The 25,061-nt window shown below is 38.4% G+C and overlaps 4 protein-coding genes and 1 non-coding gene across 5 annotated transcripts; 2 read left to right on the plus strand and 3 right to left on the minus strand.

Annotated features, from left to right (window-relative positions):
* Positions 1 to 960: 960 nt before the first annotated feature.
* On the minus strand, positions 961 to 5,898 carry LOC139942977 (uridine diphosphate glucose pyrophosphatase NUDT22-like). The gene is made up of 5 exons (XM_071939797.1): positions 5,650 to 5,898; positions 4,294 to 4,775; positions 3,465 to 3,673; positions 2,870 to 2,963; positions 961 to 2,321 (listed from the first exon to the last, which is right to left on the minus strand). The coding sequence occupies exons 2-5, from the start codon at positions 4,765 to 4,767 to the stop codon at positions 2,226 to 2,228; spliced, it is 873 nt and encodes a 290-aa protein (XP_071795898.1). The 5' UTR covers positions 4,768 to 4,775; positions 5,650 to 5,898; the 3' UTR covers positions 961 to 2,225.
* Positions 5,899 to 6,005: 107 nt separating this feature from the next.
* On the plus strand, positions 6,006 to 10,730 carry LOC139942988 (radial spoke head protein 9 homolog). Its single transcript, XM_071939805.1, has 5 exons — positions 6,006 to 6,367; positions 6,958 to 7,123; positions 7,661 to 7,790; positions 8,594 to 8,743; positions 9,714 to 10,730. Exons 1-5 carry the CDS (start codon positions 6,141 to 6,143, stop codon positions 9,872 to 9,874), a joined length of 834 nt encoding a protein of 277 aa, XP_071795906.1. The 5' UTR covers positions 6,006 to 6,140; the 3' UTR covers positions 9,875 to 10,730.
* Positions 6,507 to 6,600, minus strand: LOC139948835 (small Cajal body-specific RNA 14). The gene has a single exon (XR_011787486.1). It is a non-coding gene; the product is annotated as a small Cajal body-specific RNA 14 (non-coding RNA).
* Positions 10,731 to 11,207: 477 nt separating the features above from the next.
* On the minus strand, positions 11,208 to 14,296 carry LOC139943010 (large ribosomal subunit protein mL66-like). Its single transcript, XM_071939827.1, has 5 exons — positions 14,102 to 14,296; positions 13,365 to 13,396; positions 12,841 to 12,942; positions 12,320 to 12,443; positions 11,208 to 11,653 (listed from the first exon to the last, which is right to left on the minus strand). Exons 1-5 carry the CDS (start codon positions 14,274 to 14,276, stop codon positions 11,562 to 11,564), a joined length of 525 nt encoding a protein of 174 aa, XP_071795928.1. The 5' UTR covers positions 14,277 to 14,296; the 3' UTR covers positions 11,208 to 11,561.
* An 82-nt stretch (positions 14,297 to 14,378) lies between these two features.
* LOC139942955 (cryptochrome DASH-like) lies at positions 14,379 to 24,952 on the plus strand. Its single transcript, XM_071939783.1, has 13 exons — positions 14,379 to 14,533; positions 14,985 to 15,157; positions 16,893 to 16,992; positions 18,232 to 18,350; positions 18,865 to 19,013; positions 19,979 to 20,067; positions 20,648 to 20,721; positions 20,913 to 21,002; positions 21,114 to 21,193; positions 21,707 to 21,924; positions 22,703 to 22,822; positions 23,287 to 23,460; positions 23,865 to 24,952. Exons 1-13 carry the CDS (start codon positions 14,468 to 14,470, stop codon positions 23,958 to 23,960), a joined length of 1,548 nt encoding a protein of 515 aa, XP_071795884.1. The 5' UTR covers positions 14,379 to 14,467; the 3' UTR covers positions 23,961 to 24,952.
* The last annotated feature ends 109 nt before the right edge of the window (positions 24,953 to 25,061 follow it).

Consider the following 25,061-nt stretch of genomic DNA (forward strand, 5'->3'; position numbering starts at 1 on the left):
GAAGTACTCGCCTTATTTGGAAGGTCCACGTGTGACGTCACAAAATGATTGACAAGTAATGAATAATTAAAATTCGCGGCACATCACACACAAGATGCGCGGCGGTCACTGAGTGTTTTTCTTTGATGGGGTGAAAATTATTGTTTGCAGTTTGTTGTTTGTTGTAATTTTATTGATAAAAAATGCTTCTTTGTCTTATAACTAGAGGTACATTATTAAACAACACCTCGCACTTGTTTTCTTACTGAAGAGAAATGGTTACCTGCATCTTCAAATGAAATTACTTTATTCGTGCGCGTGAAGTTAATAAAGTAAAAGAAACCACCTGTTCATGTTGGGGAATTTAGGTTTTTTTTCTACATACTTTAAATAATCTGGGCAAATGAATGTACAAATTATAAACATTTTCTATTATTTTAGCTCCATCAAAACTCAAATATAGGTACAGTTTCCGGGATGTCTTTTATGTGTGTTTACAAGCAGACATTATATCACTCTTCCAAAATGTTCAATTCCTAAATAATTTATAGCATGTTTTCCTTTGTTATTTGATGTTCCGGTAATTTTACAACCTGTTTCTATTTTTACAAATAACTATGAAAGTAAAACCTACTTTAACAAAAATGCATTCGGCTGAATTTTGTTAATTGAGCACAATTATTGTTTTATTTTTTATTTTTACAATTTTCTCTCAATTAAATTGTTTTTACCTATTTGAGTTTTTAATGTCAGTGCATTGAATGTACCTCAAATATTTCGGGGGAAAATGAGGTTAACATACAACACAAACAACAAAAACAACAGCAAAAGGGAACAATTACCAATCAATTATCAGTTTGAGGTCACTGTCAATAAATTAACCCTCTAAAACCAGGTTTAACATTGTTAAAAGCAAACCAAACAATCTAAACAAAACAACTGAACACAACAAAACTCTTAAATTTCACTTTGATTCCGTGTTATTTATTAGTCATGTGCATTTATAAGTCACTACAAAATTAATTTGCTATAAAACTATAAAGATACAATGATGTGACCACCCCAAAATGGCAGAAAGCCATGGTGACATTTATAAGTAGAAGAGCACTGCACATCGTTTAATAAATCAAAGTTCTTACTTGAAGAAAAAAATAGCTATCAAATATTAAAATTTACTTTTCACCATCACTTGTAAAAAAATTAACAAGTTGTGACCCAGTTTGGAGCAAGTAGATTCAGTTCAGTTTTAGGTTCAATTCCATGCCTAAACTCATCATCCAGCTATTTTGAACTTGACATTGAGCTGTCTACTCAAAATGAGGTTTATACACATTGTGTCATCCACACACCTCACATTATTAAATTCTTTAAAATGAAAGAAGAAGACAATAAATAAAGCACATCCTACCCTTTGGAATGTTAACAATGGAAAAATATGGTTTCTTTGGCTAACTCTAATATATGTAAGGCACTTGGTCTTTTTTCCAAACTGACGTCATCAGAAATATAAAAAATGTTAACCCTCCTCCTGAGTACTTTCTAAGATCATGAGTAATGGACAAGCTACGCAATATATCATTTGGCCATAGAATTACACACCAACACATGTGTAAGTGGTTTATTTTATGCCAATTTGTGCCACCAGGCACAACCCATTCAGTTGAATTGTTTTTTTAAATAGTTTATTACCACTGAGTAGGAGGGTTTAACTTAACAAATAACAAAAACATATATAATAATAATAATAATAATATTAATAATAATAATATATACGGTTGTTAATAAGCACTGAGCCTTGTTCTACCAAAAATAAAATTATATTTCTATAAATGTATACAGCTGTTGACATATCAACCAACAATGCCCTTGTAATTGCACCTATGTGAGTGAATTATATAAAGTTCACCCAAAGACAATATAAACTAAAATTGTGTTCATGCAAATGAGAAGAGATTGAAAGAAGCATCAAGTTCATTAGAGTGACAGATGTTTAGACTGAGTGCAGCTAGTTCAAAGGTCATGACCATGTCTGGGCCTAATGTCATTAAGCTGTTAAGCAGAAAATACCGCTTGACAAATGTCTTTGCTAGTTGAAAGTTGAGTCAGACACCAGCAACAACAATTCAAACTTAATGTAATTTGGGCTCCGCTGGTAAACCGTTTCTGCTAAGCAATACTATTCCGTGCTTAGCAAGTTTTGTGTGCTTACAGGCTTTATGAAATTGGGCCCAAGTCATGAGATCTGATTATGAGTCTATCATTAATGTATACATCTTGACGCATCCTTTAGCAGATGGTGCCATCTTCTTCCACATATCAGTGTTTTCCAGGCTCATCACCTCCTGCAAATGGATTAATAAAATGTCATGGTTTTATATAATAACAATTTGGCACTACTCAGTAAACTCAGTACAAGTCAGTAAACTCAGTACAAGTCGGTAAAGTCAGTACTATTCAGTTGACTCGGTAAATGGACTACTCAATTAACTGAGTGCTACTCAGTTAACTCAGTTCTACTTAGTATAACTCAGTACCACTCAGTAGACTCAGTACTCAGTAAACTTAATAGTACTATTCAATTACCTCAGTACTACTCAGTTAACTCAGTGCAAGTCAGTAAACTGATCTCAGTGCTACTGGGTAAACTCATCTACTTTTAAATTACTTAGCACTAGTTAGTAAAATCAGTATTTAGTGCTACTCAGTGCTCAGTGCTACTCAGTGCCACTCAGTGCTACTCATCACTTAACTCAGTAATACTGAGTTGACTTAGCACTATAGTCAGTAAACTCAGTACTACTGAGTAAACTCACTGCCATTAAGTTAACTCAGTACTACTCAGTAAACAACAGAAACAGATTTTTCAAGAAAAAACAGAAATTAAAGTTACCGCTAGCGGGACGAGTTTCAGCCCAGTTGATTCATCTGCCTCTGCACCACCAGCTTTGTACAACTCCATCACTTTGCTAGAATGTAATGTGCACCTGTCAAGTAATTTTAATAGCAAAGACATTATATGAACACTTGGTATAAACGAGAGCGGGCCAGGATAAAACAAAAAGCAGATGGACAAAGGGCAGATTTAAGTAAAGATCAGAGATTACTTGCTGGCTGGCAGAACTCAATTCAGTCAAATTCATAAAATGTTTGATATCATAATAGGCTTTAAAAAACAATTTTCAGTGGTGGGGTGTGAAAATGAAAAAATTGTATAGATTTATTTGTTTGATTTGTCAAAAAAAGAAGACCCAGTTTTTCTTAAGCTATTCTCAACAAACTTCTAGATTTCAGCCCGGTTCAAACTCGAATGTGAATGTGATATGAATTTTGACGTCACAAATTTGCACCAAATAATTCTCATTAATTGAAATGTGCTTCAACTCCTACGAAATATTAGCTGCCCTGGGATGTCAAAGTTTGCACCGGATTCACAGGAATATGAACCGAGCTTTAGTCTGATAAGTGTGACAAAGTTCAACACATACTTGACAAAGAATTCAGCGCTTGGTCGTCCTGAGCTGGTGTTATTCTTAGCCAGTCCTATTAGGTAAGGCTCTCCCAACTCAGACTCAGGGATGTTGATCTCGTCTCGGATCTCACGAATTGTGGAACAGATGAGCTCATTTCTGACATCCAGATCAGTCATGTCGGTCAGGATGATGTCTTCGAGTCGGGCTGCACCACCTTTGACTTCCTAAACAAGTGGGACAAAAGTCATAAATAAAACTGCAGAGTAGGTGAAACCACTGCAACTGAATTACTCCAACGCTACCAAATTTGTAGTGCTTGAGTAATTTTTCATCCTGACAGAATGACTGAAATCCCTTTTACTGATCAGGAATGTGCCTTAAACATAATTTAATCCCCAAAATATTTTGTTTTCACATATTTTGCTTGGTATGCTGAAAAAAACAAAGCACCAGGTCATACTGTGGGTTTCTGACTAAGTTTGCAGCTTCGTTCCAATTCTCAATGTGGAATGATTGGAATCACTGGACAAAGATGCGCAACCCTAATTTGTTCACATTCCCAAATAGATGTTTCATATAGGTAACATTTTTGCAGGGAAGTTAGTAGTCTAGGTGCTAGCCCTTCTCTTGTTGATTTGTTAAAATTGTCCCCATAAGAGGGCGCTCTCATATCCATTATCCGCTCTCACACACGAACCGCTCCGAGCGGTTCGTGGGTGAGAGCCGATCGTGGGTGAGAGCGGATCGTGGATGATAGCCCCCTCTAGTGGGGGAAATTTTTTCAAATCAACAAGAGAAGGTCTTGCACCAAGACTAGGAAGTTAGAAGAAGATAATGTATGTACCCCTGGCTCAGGATGACCACCAGGAATGTCCCATAGTCCTTGCGCCTCACCAACATGCTGACTCCTCCGTATGAAAATGACACAATCATCTGCTGTTTGCACAAAAGCACCCACACCTAAAGCATCGGACATATACGCCTGGCTGTTACTGAAATCTCTCCTGCCAGACTCTAAAAGCTCAGCTGCATTATCCGCCCAGTTGGTCCCGATGAAGTCTTTATACCCAGTGATACCTAAACCAAACGTGACCTCGCCGCTAGTGTTGTCAGTATAGAGTGAGTGAAACCGAAACTTGGATCCGTTGTAAAGCTTTGGATTCTGTTCGGTTCGTAGTCCCCATATTCTGTTGATGTTGCTCTCGTGTGATGGCAAAGTCTTCCGGTTGTATTCCTCGAGTAGTTTCACCCTGAGCTTCGACTGTGGAACTCCTGGGGGCCGTGATGCTGCGAATATCACTGAAATCTCTGGATCCATATTTGCATCTGTTGAGGAAAGAATTGATAATATCAACCAAAACATATAAATTATAAAATATTTGTGCTAGATGCGACAACGTAATCCTCCTCCAGATGCCGTCGGGAGGAGGGTATGTTATCACAACTAGTTTTTGACTTGCTTTCTTGATGAACTTCCAATAATCACCCAGCCAAGTAGAATAGCTGTCAGGCCTGATACTTCATGGAGGCAACGAACAAAGGTGATTGCCCCCATTGCATTGGCATGATTGGTGCCCTGGAAATACTTGAGTAATTCAAAACAAAAATTCCTTGTAGGGTTTATATACCAAGGAGAAAATGCCTTGATTTGAAAACTTAAAAGGTTGGGCCAATTACAATCAATCATAGTTGCTATAACGTAAAACCCTCCTCTCGACGGCGGGAGCAGGGTTACGTTATCGCAACTTAATCAAACACTATTTAAGTTGATCAACCACCACTTTTATATCAGTATATGGAACCAACTGCCTTTAACATGTGAAGACTGAAGTGGAAGTAGCAGAATCAGATAATTAATGCATTTAGGGTAAATACATAATAGGCCTCTAAAAAAAGACCAACAAAAAAGAGAACTTTCACACAACACAACAAAACACAACACAAGTCCGGCTTGTCCTTCCTCTATGTTGTGACTGATCACTTTGGCTTGCCGGTGGTAACGCTATGGGCTCGGGTAATAAAATATAACTAAATTGACATAACAATAACAATTAATATTAAGAATCATTGACATTAACAACAACAAGTTCAACATTGAAAGTTACAGAACAGAATACAGGGAGAAATTCAATTTAAAGTTGTTTATGTTTTATGAATGAACGATTAATTAAACTTTAATTTAAGTTATAAACTAAACCACCTGCTCTTCAGTTCTGCTCTCAATTTCGTTTGTCAGGCATTGTTGATTCTAGCTGCGGACCGTCATCTTGTGAGCCTCAAACTTGATCACACATGCTCCATAGCATCTAATGAATCATCTCTTAAATCTCGCTATTTTAATTAATTAAAGCAAATATTTAATTTTGCATTCTATTGCAGACGGGGCTTTCCCGCTGATGTTCCATCTCACTGCACACAGTGCTGCTGCCACATCACGAAACGCGGTGACCTGTGAGCACTGGTGCTCCACACCGCACGAAAGTCCATCGAATAACAGGGAACCAGTTAATTAAGTTGACCTTTCCACGGCCGGCGTGGAGAGGGACCACACAGCGCGTGCGCGAGGCCCTTGACAACAATACACACCATAAACAACAACCTCCACAGAGCAGTAGAAAAACCTCCGCGGAAAAGTTAAGAAAAACACCTCTTTTTCCACTTTTCAAGTCGCTGAATACATCAAATTCAATCATGGAGGCCGAAGGTTTGCATCTAAATATCGACTACGTCGGATCCTGTGGTATTTTGTTGAGCACGGAGCAGAAAGCAGCACTCCAAAGCTCCCTTGTGATTCTGCGGAATCATTACAAATTTAATCGGGTGTTTTTCTGGGGAAAGATTCTGGGCATCAAGGGAGATTATTTCATTGCTCAGGGTACCGGCAGTGATGAGATGGCAGACAAGAAAACGTTGTACAGGTACGATAGACAATAGGCTTCACATATTGATCCAAGTCGTGTACTTTATTCTGTAAAAGATAGAATAACATCAAATAAAATATTCAGTTGTCACTCAGAAGATTTACAGTTATACACACAACAAACACAGTCAGCCACGCATGAATGGATCTCCACATTAACCACTGTTTTTAGTGTGTCTGTCTATCTTTGAATTTAAGTTTTAACTTAAATTCAAATTCAAAGATAGACAGACACACTAATTAATTTAACGTTTAATATTAATTAGATTCAGTTGTTTATTATTATAACTAGTACTTTTAGTAGTAGTACCAGTAATGACAAATCAAAAGTTTGTATCAGGTTTAGTTAGGCTATATGACAAACTTAAAATAAAGTCTTTTAATTTTTTAAAGAAAATGTTTTTTGTTTTACCTGAAACATCGCACAAAAACTAATATTATTTGCAAATATCTTTAACATAGTAAGTAGACTTTTGTCATGGAAAATCTAAATTGTTGTTTGCAGTTGTATAATTTTTGTTTTGTTGAATAAAAGCAATATTGTTACAGACATTTTGGTAAACTTGTTGTGTGACCCTTCTTTTACAGTATCGACTGCGTTACATGGGGACTTCTGCCACAAGCGACACAAGCCATCCGAGAGCAGTGCTCAGTGGTAAAAGGGAGATTCCTTGGTGATCCGTCTCATGAGTACGAGCATGTGGAGATAAAGAGAATCGGAGAAGGAGAAGATGCAACCGAGGAAGAGAGCAATGTGAGTCTAGAGTGGAAGAATTTTTGTATTGTCTTTAACTGATTTATTGCATCTGTGATACTAAGAGCTAGATGCAATGAGGCAGTTTTACAGGCAACCAGTTCCAGGAAATCTCCATGAAGAGCATCCATTCACATTTGAACGATAACATATTTTTACTCATGTGTTGCCAATACGTACCATTGGTAATGAGAGACTTTCAGGATGCTTGGTGTCAGCAGACTTACCAGGTAAAATCCATTGTTCTCGGTAATGTGCGCATGCTTAGAACTATGTAAACAATGGACATTTATCTGGTAAGTCTTCTGCCACCTAGCGCCTCAAAGTCTCCCATTAAGGGGCACCTCTTTGAGAAAAGTGTAAATTTTTACCTTGCATGACGAGGCACCACAGGAAAAGCACACAGCACCAAGGCAATTGCTGTGGGCGCCGTGGGTTATTTCAAGGCTTGTGCTATTTGCAGGGGATCTAAACGACAACTTTCTAGAAGAGTAAATGTTTAAGACATTTAATTTATTTCATGTTTCCTTGATGCAGATCATGATTAAGGAGGAGGATCGTCTCGCTTCAGTTATTGCTCACATCGATGAAGAGGTTGCCATTGTTCCAAGAGGGTCATACGTCAAGACACCTCATGGAACTGTTCTCAAGAATCGCAGCTTTGAAGGTATGCCCAACCGCATGTGTCAATATCTGTTGTCACAAAAGCAGGAGTCTACAAAAATATCCAGCTATTCTGTGTCCCATTGGCTGATATAGAGCAGGCCAGGAATTTCATCTTTAAACATGTTGAAAGGGCAAGGCCATTTTCGATTTGCAAAGGGCACTTCCATTGGAAACTCTTAAAGTCATTGAGAAAGGTGCCAAGACCAGGGGCCAATTTCATAGAGCTGCTTAAGCAAAAATTTTGCTTGAGCACGAAAATAGTTCACTTATTTTACACATGATACTGGCAAAAATTTCATGCCACATACATTGCTTGTGACTGGTATTTAGCTATTGTTTACTTAGCATATAACAATTCAGTGGAGTCTTAGCTGGTAATCTGATTTTACGAAGCAAGGATTTTTTTGCTTAAGCAAAATTTTGTGCTTGAGCAGCTCTATGAAATTGGGCCAAGGGCAACGGAGGTCGTGACCTCTGTGGCCTGCATGTGATTCCAGGCTTGTTAGATGGGACACAAAAAGACGATTGTTAACAATTTTTCTCAGATTGAAATATTTTTGAGTTTCTGTCTCTGAAACCACATTCCTCTGAAGAGAATCCGTTCTCAAAATGTTAAAGATTATCAACAGCTGCAGTGCTTCTTACCAAAGCAGTGTTTATGATCATTACTTTTTTAGGTACTTTGAGAAAGATAAAGAAAAATCTTGCACCAAGCCCAGTTAAGATCCATGTTGACAATGTCTTTTTTATGAAGGTTCATCAGGCAGGGATTGAGATCTTTTTCATTATTTTTTTAACCCCAAGGATTGTCGGTGACAGAATCGGGTAAACTGCACAACTACTTCCACTTCAGAGAGCCTGTACGTCTGAATGAGAAGAGCCTACTTGAGAAAGCTGACCTTGATAAGTCCATTGACTTCCTGGATCCAATCAGTGAAGATATCCCAAGAGGAGGTAAAGGATTTACATTCATACTAGGGGTCGTGGGTTCAAATCCCACCCGAGGATAGCCATGCGAGAAACGATGCTTATTAGCGCCTGTGTAAGCTTGCATACAGCTTTTAAAAAGGAGTGTGTTTTAGCAGCCAGTCTTCGATTGTTGGTGACATGAGCATGGTTTTGTCACAGTGAAGGTTCAGGGGTCGAAATTGCCACTAGCCCGCTAGCCCGGGACTACCAGATTTACAGCCGGGCTACTCATTTTTCCAGTTTGATAGCCCGACAGGCTAGTGGAAAAATAATGCAAAAATCATCATCACAAACAATAAAGAACTATGTTATTGGTGTATTGTAAAGTTTGAGCCGTGACGCGAGACATAATGTGTCTTTCGGGCTACCAAATTCTAATCAGGGCTACTAAAACTTATTGGTCATTAGCCCTGCTGACTACCATGGAATACACTTAATTTCGACCCCTGAGGTTGTTCCACGACACTTATACATATGCCATATGATTTCTCATAGTGGCCTGGTCCCAATTTCAAAGCCAGTATTTTATGTACAAAACCTTGCTAAGCACATACAAAATCGTGTATTGCTATTAACAAAAACAGGTTACCACTCTACAGGTGCCCCACTCAAATTACAAAGGGTGCGTTCGTTTAGCTTCCCTGGGTCGACCCCGGTGTGTGGCGTGTTTTTGTTCCAGGACAAACATGGGTAATTATCTGCACATGTTCGTCCTGGGAAAAAAAAAAACGCCACACACCGGGGTCAACCCAGGGAAGCTAAACGAACGCACCCAAAGAAGTTTCTCAAGCAGTTGTTTCTGCTTAACAGCATTGTGAAAGTCTGCATTAAATGTCTGGCTGATCCCGATGGTTCCATCGCATCGCAGCAAACATAATGCAGGTCCATCTAAAGGCAGTTATTATGCTACATTTCTGCTCAGACGTTAATCTTATTTTTTCCTTTTCCACTAAAGGTTCATGGAGTCTGAAGTTTGAGAGAGGCAGTGGGCTTGTTTGCATCATGAGTACTCTGTGGCCCGGCCTTTCATTCTACCACGTCCCTCACTCGCAGAAGTTTGGCTATGTCTACTTTGGGACTGGTGAAAAGAACAAAGATCTGCCGTTCCTACTGTGAGCCGGGAATATTGTCGAGTTGTACAGTCTCTAAAGTACTTCCATGAAAGCAAATTCTAGGGGGAACTTCTGAAAATGTTTATATGGTGCCATTTAAGAAATGTGAATGGTTACAGATCCTTGTCATTTGATTGGTGGAAGAAAACTTTGGCCTTAATGGTGGACATCCAATTCATTAGAGGGCACCAAGGCAATGACCAGGGGACAGGGAGGCACAGATCTCCTCTGTTGCTGCTGTGAAGTATCAGGCCCGTCATTCCACAGTGGTGGTGGACAAGTTTGGTGTCAAATGCCATCCATGTTGTTTAGAATTTTTAACAAGTTCAGACTGTTTCATGGCCGAGTCGTCTACTCCATTTATTGTTTCTGTGGAAAAAAATTACCAAAATGACAAGGATCTATATGCAAGTTTGAAAACAAATATTCAATGCATTTCATTCAAGCATTGCCCCAGAAAAAAATCACGCTATAATTATATTCTGCTTCAATGCACTGACATGAACATTTGTATAGTAGACAGGATGGCTTAATTTTTGATGGGCTATGGCCAACAAATCCTCTCAATAGATAATAATTTATGTATTTTTCATTAATTTTGAACTATTATTACTTTGTTTTTGTATTCTATGGTTATATTACAAAGTTACTACACTCTTCAAAGCTGATTGAAATAAAAAAAAGAACTTTACAAATTCCGTCCATGAAGAAAACTTTTTAGACTGAAAGAAAATTTTCAAATAATTTCTGCAGTTTCATATTTAGGACTTTTGTCAACTGAAAGTGTTATCCATTTCCCAAGTTATATAGAGAACATTTTCTTGGCTATTTACATGTACATATCAAATGTTTTTGTGCTAATAAACAAGAGTTGAACTAACATTTAAGTATCAAGTTCTCAATGATGTTCTTGTGTGTCAAGTTACAAAGTCTACACATTTTCATTTTTTTATGAATTAATTACAGTTGGTAAGACACTGCTCTAGAATTGCAAGGGTCGTGGGATCGAATCCCACCCGAGTAATATGCCTGTGATATTTTTTCACAGGACTCAAAATTATTCTGGTTGTGAAGCCAAGGATTCTTTAGACTTGATTCCATGTCTGAAGTAGTGGCTATTTCTCTGCATCCATCTGCAACACCCCAGCCCCCACCCCCAGGTTGGCTGTCACACGTACTATCCCCAATCTCATGTCACAAAAGGGTGCTATTTCAGGCAATGTTTTGGCTATCAGGTAACACAATCACATACCGGATACCAAGTCAAGGGATTCTCAGAAAAGCATACTCAGTAACTTTAATATAATGAAGAAAAGACAAAGAAGAAACTTTCCGGCTTTAGATGTGGGACAAAAACCCATTTTTATTCCATCAAAAACTAATGCAATCAGTGAGGCTTAAAAAGACGAGTGAAGTTTTAGAAAGTAGAATTAGCTGTTCAAACATGTCAAAACAGCTTGCTTACTGAAAATGGTCAGGTAAAATCTTTACAGAAATTGCAAAGGAATGTACGGTAAAGTTCAGACTTTACCAACAAAAATTAAGTCTCCACATCCATTTTATTCCAGTTTTGAACCAATATAGATATTGGAGAGTTTCCTATTCAAAATGTGATTTCTATTGGGTTTTTTTTTGCACACAATTATTTGCTGTACAGTATTTACAAAAATAGAACATAATTGTTTCTTGGATCAGAAGCGATTGAACTTGATTTTAGGTCTGATGTAAACTCCTGGCGGAATCCTCCCAGCATCCTTTGGAGGACGGTGATCGGGTAACAAGCCTGTGGGATTAAATGAAAAAAAGAAATATTGTAATCAGCTAAAATATTAATGAGGCAGTGGTAAATGAAAAGAAAAAGTTTTGTGTTCAAGAAACTGTGTTCAAGGCTGCAGTATTAAAATTGAAAAGAGCAAACTGTGAGGCTTTGGTAAGTGAACAGAGCAAGTTGTGACCTAGTACCAAGCCTGTGGTAAGTGAAAAGAGCAAAATAAACATGGCTGTGGTAAATGAAAAGAGCAAACTGTGATCGGGTAACAAGGCTATGGTAAATAAAAAGGGTAACTTATGATCAGTTAACAAGGCTGTGGTAAATGAAAAGAGCAAATTGTGATCGGTTAACAAGGTTACGGTAAATTAAAAGAGAAAACTATAATTGGGTAGCAAGGCTGTGGTTAATGAAAAGAGCACCCCTGATCGAGTTACGAGCCTGTGAGAAGAAAAACACATTGTGATCTATCATAACTGGCCAAGAAAGTCAATCTGATCAAGGTAGAGAGGGCCTCCCCTTGAATGAAATGACAAAACTCCACCTTTCCCCCTCCCCTCTAAACAAAAAAACCTACAAAACAACAACACAAAAATTAAGTAACTATCAAAGTTAGGTTTGTGAAAGCCGGCCTGTGGCTGTATATGAAATTATAAACTTTAATCAAGCTTAGCTACATACCTGCTAAATGTGCTCTCTTGACACACTCTTGGATAAGCCTCTGCTGTTTCTTACACACTCCTGTGATCCTCCTTGGAAGCAATCCACCATCTGGCCTGATGAACTGACTTAAGATGAGAACATCCTATCATCAAAAATAAGGACAAAACACTCCTATCAAATTGTTTTAAATATTAAAACTTTCAAGATCAATCAATCAATCAATCAATCAATCAATCAACCAACCAACCGCAGCGACCGCAAGGGTCCGACGCGCCGATCTCCTGTGATTTCCTGGCGATTTCGCTAGGCCAGCTAAGTTGATGGGCCCAGGATGATTGAGGGCGGCCTCTAGATCTCTTCCAGCCAGGAGCTGGTGCTAGGCCTCCCCTGGAGTTGGTGGCGATGCTTAGAGCATTTTTAGCTGGGATGTTGTCAACCAGACGAGCGATGAATTAGTTGGTTGATGGGGGCAGACCCTAACCTTTCAAGATGTAAACTAGAAATTTAATAAGTTTAACAGTAACAGTCCTTTCCCTTACCTTGTATGTGACACGTAGATTTCTACTGCAGATTGGACACGCCCTATGAGGATCCTCAGTTGGATAGAAGTTTTCTGGGGGATCCTTATACACGGCTTCAATCTGTTGCAAATTTTAAAAAAAATATGCAAATTTAATGATGATTATTCATAACTTAGCTATGACCAGCAGCAAATCCAGATTTTCGAGATTGACATTGGGGGTTAACAAGTATGCTGTTTGTTTGTTTGTTTATTTGTTTGTTTGTTTGATTGGATTTTTTTTGCCTTGATACCATGTTCATTCATTTTGAGATCTTGAGACCGCAGAAACAAAGCGCATTCATGACAGTGTATCGCAAACACAGGTCTTCGACCTGACTGCATATACATTGATCTTTGGTATTAAAATAAAATAAATTATATTTTCTCTATTAAAAGTTTTAATATACATACACAGAAACTGATCTTTGAAAGTCCTTGATTTTTTCAATCTAATTGGTAACTTGGGGTTAAGATTTTCAGCTCTATCTAGTTAACACTTACTGTAGTTAGATTTCCATCAGTTGTTTCTGTCACTGTAAACAAAATGAAAATAAGAAAAAACATGAAGTTTGTTAAAATATTGAATCAGACTCACACTTTTCACAGATTAAATGTGTTAAACTGTTCTAAATTTCTAATTAGTCTAATGTAGCTAAATGAATTGAAGAATCAGCAGATGACGGGGAAAATCAAACAAACCCCGTTCTTTAATATTCTTGTTTTTATCAATAACAAACCCAACCCCAAGACTAAAAACCTAGATCTTGTATTATTTGTAAGTTACAATTACACTCATTGTAATCATATTTACCACACTTTACAAAGATCTTGTTAAAAAAAAAGGATAAATTTCCGTATGGCGCCACCACTTTTTCACTCATTTTTACAAAAAGGGATATATCAATCAGGTAAAGTATAACTTTCCGTTTGGTGCCACCACTTTATCAATCATTTTTACAAAAAGGGATATCTCATTGATTGAGGTAAACTAGATGCTATATAAATAGTATATTATTTCATATCGAATGAAAAAGTGGTGGCGCCATACGGAAACTTTTCCCAGGTAAATTAGATACTATGTTATTTTATTTCGAATGAAAAATTGGTGGCGCCATACGGAAACTTTTCCAAAAAAAAGCATTTCAAATCCGCCCTCTACTGCTACACTACACAGTTTAATTTTTAACAAGTAACAAAAAACAAGAATGGAAGTTGGAAAGAGATAGTTAGGCCCCTACCTTCCCTTCGTAACTTCGAACGTGTGGTTGAAGATGTTGAAAACTTTGCCGCATTTGACAACAAAACTCTGGATATTCCACTACTTTGGTTAATATTCAAAAGAGTCGAGTGAAAAGGTGGTATTTCTCTAATTAAAATAGAGCATGCCGCACGAAGAACGCTGCGAGTCGCCATTTTTAGAAGCTCAAAGTCTAGCCGCTCATTGGATCTATACCTCTAGGCCTGAATATACGGCTTGCATTTGTAGGTCCAATTTGCGGCTGGTTTACATTACGTAAGCCGAGGCATGCTATACTCGTTTGCGTAACAAGAACTGAGTAAAAACACACAATTTTCAGCCATTGTGGTTGAGGAAAAACTTCAAGATGTCGACCAAATTGAAGACTATCATATGCTTACTGAGAAATGACTTAAGGTATCATGATAATGAGGTGAGTACGACTTGTGTCTGGCTGCAAAGTTTGCATTCTAAAAAAATAAAAAATAAACTGCAACCTGCAACATCAGATCTGTACAGCGCTGGGCTGGGGATGTTGCTGGTCATAATGTGTAAAGGGGGCGGACCGGGGGAGGGGGGGCGCTCTCGATTTTTTCGTTCATTGCATACTTGTCCACCTTTCCAAATTCCACCTTTCTGAACTGTAACTATATTTTTTGTTTGGTATGATTGAATTGAAGATTTTAAAAAGGGGGCAAATCTGGAAACTTATTCAACTGATTGTTTGTACAAATATTTTTCTATTGTAAGTTATAGCTCTTGAATTTATGTTGAAATTATATTCATAAAATTACAAAATGTAAAATTTCTCATTAAGTTATAAATACATAATCTCGGACATCAGTCAGTTTTTAATTTTTTTTATTTTACGTCCTGATTTCTAGGTGTTACACTGGGCCCATCTGAATGCAGACTTTGTTATACCGCTGTACTGTTTAGACCCTCGTCATTACAGTGGTACATGGCATTACTCCTTCCCCAAGACTGGACCACATCGTCTCAAGTTCCTACTGCAAACCTTGCATGATCTGAAGGATTCCCTCAAGAGTGTTGGCAGGTGATAGGAATATTTATTTTATTACATAGAATCTTAGCAAAAATTTCCTCCCCTTGATTAAAAAAAATTCCCCAAAACTTCCTCACAACTTCACTTTTATTTTCAATATTAAATTTTCTGTCATTTAAAGGGAAGGTACACCTTTGGTAATTGTTAAAGACCAGTGTTCTCACTTGGTGTATCCCATGATAAGCATAAAATAACCAGCCTGTTGTAATTTGGGCTCAATTGATCGGGAGAAAATGATGAAAGAAAAACACCCTTGTTGGACGAAATTGTGTGCTTTCAGATAAGAATTAAAGACTTCTAGGTAGAAGTCTTTTATTATTTTAGTGAGAAATTACCTCTTTCTCAAAAACTACGTTACTTCAGAGGGAGTCGTTTCCCACAATGTTTTATACTATCAACAGCTCTCCAATGCTCGTTACCAAGTCAGTATTTAAGTTAATTTTAATTTTGAGTAATTACCAAACGTGCACCTTCCCTTTAAAAGCACTATGGTGTAATTACTCAAAATAACTGTTAGCATAAAAACTTACTTGGTTACAAGCAATGGAGAGCTGTTGATAGCGTAGTCTTTGAGAAAGAGGTAATTTCTCACTCGAATACAAAAAGACTTCAGCTTTGGCATTTTATTATGAATTTGAAAGAACACAAAGTAATGCAACAAGGGTGTTTTTCTTAAATTGTTCTCTTGCAAAATCAATGACCAATTGAGCCCGAATTTTCACAGGTTTGTTATTTTGTTATGCATTGTTTGGATTCATTCACCAAGTGAGAATACTGCATCTTTGACAATAACCAAAATGTGTCCGGTGCCGTTAACCCTTAAAAAAATCACACCCAGGTATGTCTCAAAGTGCTCATTGTTTTGTCTACCAATGTACATTGTACGCAGAGCTGTGCTTGAAATATAAGACCCATTTATTACATCTGGCCAAGACCCCTCTTTTAAAGATACTGGACACGTCAAAGACCAGTCTTCTCACTTTGTGTATCTCAACAAATGCATGAAATAACAAACCTGTGAAAATTTGAGCTCAATAGGTCGTCAAAGTTGCGAGATAACTATGAAAGAAAAAACACCCTTGTCACATGAAGTTGTGTGAGACTTTCAGATGCTCGATTTTGAGACCTCAAAATTTAATTCTGAGGTCTCTAAATCAAATTCGTGGAAAGTTACTTCTTTCTCGAAAAAATACGTCACTTCAGAGGGAGCCAATTCTCACTCAATACTATCAACCTCTACCCATTACTCGTTACCAAGTGAGTTTTTATGCTAATAATTATTTGAGAAATTACCAATAGTGTCCACTGCCTTAAACAGTGTTTTGGGTTCCCTAACTCACAAGGCATCTACAGCTTAACGCCCCATCCAAAGTTCTGTGTCTCACTCGTGTCTAGACCGGGACAGGAACCCACACTCTGCTGGTCAGAAACACCACAGCTTGAGTCCAGTGTTCATTGAGCACTCTGCCACAACTCGCTGAGTTTGTACCACCTATGAATTTGTTCCTTACTGTTGATAAAAGTAGCTCATGATTCATGGAGTCAATTTCACAAAGAGTTAGGTTAATAAAGGACTAGTCCTGAGTGATATTAAGAACTTGGGATTGTCTTTTAAGACTTTGTCTTAGCTCTTTGTCAAATCCAGCCTTGACCATAATTTAGAGTATTTCCTGAAGGCTGCTTGAAAACATTTTCTAAGCTTGTATTGATTTGATATCTCCTCCAGTGAACTGGTTGTCAGTAGAGGTGAACCTGAGAAAGTTATTACCAACTTGATCAGCCAGCTAGGTAAAGAGAACGTCAAAGCAGTAGCATTACAGCAAGAGGTTGGTGTAAACTGTGTGCCTTTAGACATTATAATCAATGTTCGTTACATGTAGATACCATTTTTATTTATTTATTTATTCACTAAAACTTATTATTGATCAGTGGATAGCCGCCGTTTACTTTTGTAGATCATGTGAAGTTTTTGTCGTGATCTGAATTCTAAATCTCTGTGAATGAAGACATATGTAATATAGTTTACCTGTAGAATTTTCAGCTTCATTAGCCGTCAATTTCTTTTTTAGAGAACAAAAAGTTAAAATCATAGAGCAATGTTTTCATGAGAGCTGCTTTTAGTCCGTTGATGATAATTACTTTCGTCATGCTACAACTACACCAATGCATGAAGAAATTGTAAATTTCTACTGGGGCATTTCAAGGGCACCAATGCAATAACCAGGAGGCAATTGCCGCCGTTGCCTCCTTAAAGACACTGGACACTAATGGTAACTGTCAATGACCAGTCTCCTCACTTGGTGTATCTCAACATACATGTATACATATGAACAAAACATACCTGTGAAAATTTGAGCTGAATTGGTCAGTGAAGTTGCGAGATAATAATGGAAGAAAAAACACCCTAAGAAGTTGTGTGCTTTCAGATGCTTGATTTCGAGACCTCAAAATCAAATCCTGGAAAATTACTTCCTTCTCGAAAACTATGTTACTTCAGAGGGAGCCGTTTCTCACAATGTTTTATACTATCAACAGCTCCACATTACTCATTACCAAGTAAGGTTTTATGCTAATAATTGTTTTGAGTTATTACTAATAGTGTCTACTGCCTTTAAAGGAACACGTTGCCTTGAATCGGTCGAGTTGGTCTTTGAAAAGCGTTTGTATTCGTTTTTTATAAAATGCATATGGGTAGAAAGATGTTGTAAAAGTAGAATACAATGATCCACACAAACATGCCTCGAAATTGCGTGGTTTTCCTTTTACCTCGTCGACTAACACGTCGGCCATTTATGGGGGTCAAAATTTTGACTCCCATAAATGGCCGACCGTGTTAGTTCTCACAGTAGAAGGAAAACCACGCAATTTCGAGGCAAACTTGTGTGGATCATTGTATTCTACTTTTAAAACATCTTTCCAACCATATGCATTATATACAAAACGGTTACAAACGCTTTTGTTTTGACCAACTCGTCCGATCCAAGGCAACGTGTTCCTTTAAGTATCAGGCCTACAAAGTGTAACGCATTGACTTACCAACAGGATTCTTTACATTTATATCTTAGGCAACTAGAGAGGAGACGGATGTAGAAAGAGCTGTAGAGAAATCCTGCCAGGTTCCCGTCCACAAAGTCTGGGGTTCAACTCTCTACCACAAAGAGGACATACCATTCAGAATACCACAGTAAGATCATGCTAGACTATTACTACTGATAATTCTATGTTCTTGTATGGCGCTTGATCACGGGTGTATCAAAGCGCTCAGTTTTGTTTTCTGCAAGGCTTGTGGAGCTACGTTTGTGAAGTATGAGACCTATTCCTTTATAGCACAATGTAATGGTTTACAAGTGCTGTGGCGCAATATGCTGCCGATCAGTGGTAAGTGCACTGGGTTCTTTTACGGGCATCACACAACACACTGGACCAACGGCTTTACATCCCACTCGAAGGACAAAGCAATATTGGTTAAGTGTGTCGCTTAAGGACACTATGCATCGACCAGAACTCGAACCCATACTCTGCCGAGCAGAAACACCAGAGCTTAAGTCCTGTGTTCTTCTCCACTCAATTACTGTTGTGTAGATCGTTAGCATTGATGGTGAATGATTGTTAGGTGTGTGAATCTGATGAAACATCACCCTCTGGGGCTACTTGTGTTAAATCCTGTTTAATGCCTTTAAACTGTTTTTTCCACCCAGATTACCAAATGTGTTCACAGAGTTCCGCAAGAGGACTGAAAATCAGTCAAGAGTCCGTCCAACGTTGTCCATGCCCAGTAGGCTGAAACCACTACCAACTGGTGTAGACCCAGGCTATATACCTACAATGGAGGAGTATGGAATGAAAGGTAATGGTACCGCCATAGAGTTATATATAAGAACTAGAGGGCCACAAATGCGACGAGACCGCAAGATGACAAGCGGGCAATTCTGTACGCGTGTTGAATATGAAATACACGTTTGAGGTTTTTTTTTAATGAACGCTCACGCAATGCTGTTTGTTCAACTTACAAAGTGGCCACACAAACACAAGCTGTGAGATGCCAGTTTTGTCAACTTAGAAAATGGCTGCCTGGCGCATGCCACAGCGCGTATATAGTGCCCTCTAGTTCTTATATATAACTCTATGGGTACCGCACACAGAGGACGTAAAATCAATGGATCCCCTTCTGATTGCAGAACCCGACCATTGTCTGACTATTCCATATCATGTTCTGTGGTTTCGAATGTTTTATACGTGATGCCAGTCTGCAATATTAAATAATGTGGTGATTGCATCTATGCAGTACACAGTCAACCCTCCTACTGTCTGGCCATTCAATATCATCCACTGTGGCTTTGAATAATAGATAAACTATACCTGCCTGAAATGTTAAATCATGTGGTGAATGTGAAATGCACTACACTGTCAACCCTCCTACTGTCTGACCATTCACTTTCAACCACTGTTTTATTTTATTTTAATGATAGCTCAACAATTACAGCCTGCAATATTAAGTTACGTGGTGAGTGCATCAGCACATCACAAGGTCAACCCTCCTACTTTTCTGACCATAATCAGTGCAGTTAAATGTTTTTTAAATGGCTGGAATTTTTTTCGAACATGACCAAGGGCCGATTTCACAAAGAGCCAAGATTTATCCTAACTGCAAATCAATCGTAGTTGCTTAGTAAAGTGTGATGTCACAATACAAATCACTATGATAATACTGACAATTTGGATTTTATTGCTTTGTGAAATCGACCCCGGGAGTAGCATGGATAAAGAAGTATCTTTGACTCAATTTCAAATCTAATCCTCTCCTCTATACAGAACCAGCCCAGGATCCACGTTCTGCATTCCCTTATGGAGGTGGTGAGAGACAGGCTCTTGCAAGAATTCAACATTACTTCTGGGATCATGTGAGTCTTAAGCTCTTCACATAAAACCTTCTGTACTTCATTTAAGACAACTGCTTAGTGAACCAGACATTCAATTCAATTCCATTCAGTTTATATTTTAAACACCACGTTAAAAGAGATGAAAATTGTGCATCAACAATAAATATCACAAAATTATTTAAGTGAATAGAAACTACATGTGTATAAAAAATATAAACGGGACAAAATACACAGGGTATTTAACTGCCTGGTTTTATAAAACATTGTGAGAAATGTGTTCCTCTGAAGTATTGTAACATTTGAGAAAGAAGTAATTTCTCACTAAAATATTTTAATTCAATTCAAGACCTCAGCTGAGACCTTAGCTGAGGTCTCAAACTCAAGGCATCTGAAAGCACACAAATTGTGCCACAAGGGTGTTTTTTCTCCCTTTATTCTCTGGCAACTTTGACGACCAATTGAGTTGAATTTGTACAGGTTTGTTATTTTATGCATATGTTGAGATACACCAAGTGAGAAGACTGGTCTTTGACAATTACCAATTATGTCCAGTTCCTTTTTAGTTGAATCTTAATGGCTGCATATTGTGTTTGTTTTAAAGGACTATATAGCGTCATACAAGGAGACTCGTAATGGACTCATAGGTCCTGATTATTCCACCAAATTCTCCTCTTGGTAAGTTAAACCTACCCAGGCTTGCGCAATTTTTTTAAACCAAATTTGTTTGCACCCATTACGAAGGCAGTGTGGCCCTTTTAAATAACCCTCCAAGATAGTAAACTGTGCCCTGTATCTTTGGACTTTCTACATTTAATCGTGTCCCACGATTGTTTGAATTGTTATCGATTTGTCTTTTCCATTCCCAGGCTGGCTCTAGGATGTCTATCACCGCGGAAAATATATGAAGAAATCAAGAGATACGAGAAGGAACGAAAAACAAACCAATCAACTTACTGGTATGTATAAGCTGAAGTGACTTTTAGATAAACCTTGGAAAAGGAGTGCATCACAAAACCAAATTTTACCTCCTTTAAACTGTCCAACCTTAATACTCTGTTGTGATTCAGGGTGATCTTCGAGCTGCTCTGGAGGGATTATTTCAAGTTTGTGGCCCTCAAGTTCGGGGATCGTCTCTTCTACCTAAGTGGTAAGTTTGCAGAGAACTAGCCGTGCCACCATCCGGGGGTAAAAAAGAAAACACTAAGAGTGAGACCCTCTCATTGGGTCTTGAGACTGGTCTTGATATTGAGACCCACAACATTTTTTTTTCACTTTCTTGGCAGAGCTGCAAAAATTTCCTGATTCTGCAGAATTTGATTTGAAAAAAACATCCTGACTATCAAGACTTTTTTACCTATAATGTTGAAAGTAATTTTAAATTCTATGAATTGTTGTACAAAATCTTCCTGATTGCAAGATACAAATCATGGCTGCTCTGCCTAAGGTCTGGTTCAAAGTTCCAGGTTGAGGCCGTGTCCGAAACAGTGGCTTCGACATACAGCTACAGCTAGATCGCACGCGCCTGCCTGTTCTTCAACATTGGCCGACACACTGATCTAGCCGTAGCTTTAGCCAAAACGGCTGTTTCGGACACGGCTTAGCATTGACTCTCAACCCCTGAGTGAACCCAATGACCTAATCTGTTTGGTTGACCCTTCAGGCCTTCTAGGTAAACACAGGGAGTGGCAGGAGAACCAGAAGCTTTTTGACGCATGGCGAGAGGGTAAGACGGGGGTACCGTTTGTAGATGCCAACATGAGAGAGTTGGCTACCACTGGGTTCATGTCCAACAGAGGCAGGCAGAACGTGGCAAGCTTCCTAACTAAAGATCTTAAACTAGACTGGAGGCTAGGGGCAGAATGGTTTGAACATCTGCTGGTAAGTGTGGACCAAATAAAATATATTTGTTTATTACAGATATCAATATAAACCACAAGGGAAACTGACTGGGTAACTATTTAAATGATTTTTGGGGTTGAACAAAGAATTGACTAGTCAATTCTTTGTTCAACCCCAAAAATCATTTATTTATTACGTATCAATTTCATTAAGTCTTAAGACTGGAAATCCAACTGTGTGTACAAAATGCATGAAAATGAAAGTACACGCCAAATGAATTTATTTACTTCTCTTAAGAATAGTTTGTATAAATCTCATTCACCCATAGGCCGAGAATCCATGTGCTTAATGGGTCATGCACATGTGCCCATATTGCGTAGTGCATTATTCACAATCATGTGCATTGCTTGGCAAGTGCTTTTATTTTTGAAGGATTAAGCACTAAGCACAAATGCACAATGTATGACGGACACATAGACGTCCAGCTAGCTTCCCCCTTCCAAATCCTTCTATATGTATATCCTCTTTGCAGAAAAAAAGGGATTCAGAAGGATTGCAGGTTGTAGGCCCAAACGACAACTGCTTCTCATTGAGGCATGCATTCCAATCTTATCCCAGTCTAAACATTTGTGCATTGAGTGACATAGGAGAGGAGGACATTGGAGGATTGAGCCCATTCGTAGGCACAAAGGCCTATATCAGCTCCACATCCCCGCCCCCTGCCCTCCCCCCTCTGGTTACGCCATTGAAACAAACTAATTTTGTTTATAGTCATTTTGCATGAATGTCTTTTTTTCTTTAATCATTTGATTGACAGATTGATCATGATGTATGCAGTAACTATGGCAACTGGTTGTACTGCGCTGGTGTTGGCACTGACCCACGACCAGCCAGGAAGTTCAACATGGTCAAACAGGGTCTAGACTACGATGCACAGGTATATTTTAAATGTAGGGCTAGATTTAGAGAGCCCGCTGCCAGTTTGAAATGCACACGTTGTTTGAAGCCTGCCAGGTTAGGCATGTGACTATTGACTCCTGCCATCCTGTAAGCTTAGGACTCGCATATGCGAAGACGTTTGCACGAACACTCACTGGATTATGTGGCTGTTGTGGCCGAGCGCATAAGAGCACTGAACTCAAACTCAGAGTTCAGCAGAGTGTGGGTTCGAATCCTGTTTGTGACACTGAGCAAGACACTCAACTGTAATTGTTTCTCTCCACCTAAGGGTAAATGGGTACCTGTGAGGGTTGAGATGATTCTTGTGATTGATTTAGCAGAGTAGCAGGAATTAACTATGGCCCAGTGACCAGGGGTAATGATGTTGGAAGCGCACTATAAAAAACAAAACATTATTGTTATTATATCTTCAGCGCTAATATTGATGTTCTTGTTCCACAGGGTGACTACATCAGAAGCTGGATACCTGAACTACAAGCTATTAAGGGAGGAGCCATTCACACCCCCTGGGCCCTCAGCAGCTCTATGCTAATGAAGTGCGAGGTGACTTTGGGACACACCTATCCCATGCCGGTTGTCAAAGCTCCAGAATGGGCAAAGCATATCAGAACTCAGGTTGGTGTGTTACATACAATACCAAAAGCTATTCAATTCTTGCTTCAACAAATATCTGCCCGAGTGGTCAGTTGTCCACAAGTTACCATTTTATGTCGGTATTATTAATTCTTTTACCATGTTTTTTTTTCCCCCATAACTTTTCAGCACTTCAGGGTAATAAATTTTCTTTGAGAATATCAATGTCACAATGAAACCCTGCTTTGACAAAGGCAAGACAAAAGGTTCTTATGGGATTTTGTTCTCTTTTCAGAACAATGTGAGTTCTGCATTCACCGTGAATTGCAAAATATCATTTGTGTTTTGCCCGTTCACCGATTTCACCTGTGTTTAATTGGGGTCACACTAATCACCCTGTACCATTTGAATTCTCATGTACTTCATTCTTTCTTGTCTGATTTTAGGAAAGAGGAAAAAGCGGCAGAGGCCCCGAGCAGAGACAGCAAACCCGAGGCGTAGACTTCTACTTTTCAAGTTCCAGTCAAAAATACAAGAAATAAAGATGTTATACACCAACCTGTGGGCCCAGGTTTATAAAGCTGCTTATACAGAGCACAACAAAATGCTTATCCCCAGTTTGCAATTTAAAGCACACATGCATGGTCTGTTTTTCATTGGAATGCATCGACTAGTCAAGCTGTATTCTGTTGACAACAGGGTTAATGTTAACATTTATGGAGCATAATGTTGACATATCATTTTCATTGTTTTGTTTTATTTTATTTGTTGCAATTGTTATACCTCACTGCAAACATTATTGTTTTATCAAACAAAACCTACCAACATTGATGAGATACTCTAAATTATGGAGGTAATTCGGAACTTGACTAGGGACAGTGCTTTAGGGTTAAATCGATGTAGTTGGTACTGGCTAATAAAACCATGCAGCATTTGGCATACAACAGGCATGCACCTCCATGCCTGCTTCATTTACCCTGTACAAAGAGGGACAAGATAACTGGAGTCCATGCTCAAAATCTCCCCTTTTTGGGGGGATCGTTGTGTTATCCTCAATTCCAGATCTTTACCCTTATGTTGTACCAACAAAGAATGAATGCAGGTTTAAGAATCCAGCATGCCATTGCCTTCTCCCATTGCCCACAATAGCTGTTATTAGCCTTACATGTACTTCTGACCAAGATTCGAACCTATTGACGGTGGAAAATATGATTTTGGAAGGTCCGACAAATAATGTGCACAGTAATGTATTAAGACAGATGTGAAGTGGTTATAGTGTTCAAAGTAGCTATTAAACAGTACTTCATTCATCCTTATTATCATGTCAGGGTAAGCATTTTGGGTTTTTCATTCAACTCTTTTGTGCTGATTTATATTTCACCACTATTTTGTTGCTTTTCCAAAAACATTTGTGTATACAATATTTATTGTTTTCCCTTATTATACTATTAGTCTTAACATTATATTTAAAATCATTGAATACTGTAGTTAACAAAAGCAATGATTGACACGACAGTTAAAATTAATATTGCAAAGTTTAATCATAGAATGTTTTCATTCCGTTCCAATCTTACGATGATTTCAGTCGAGCTGAAAAACAATCAAAACCAAATAATTATAATGTACATTAAAAAACTGTACTT

This window comes from Asterias amurensis, chromosome 1 (genome assembly GCF_032118995.1).
Source record: "Asterias amurensis chromosome 1, ASM3211899v1".
Lineage (NCBI taxonomy): Eukaryota > Metazoa > Echinodermata > Asteroidea > Forcipulatida > Asteriidae > Asterias > Asterias amurensis.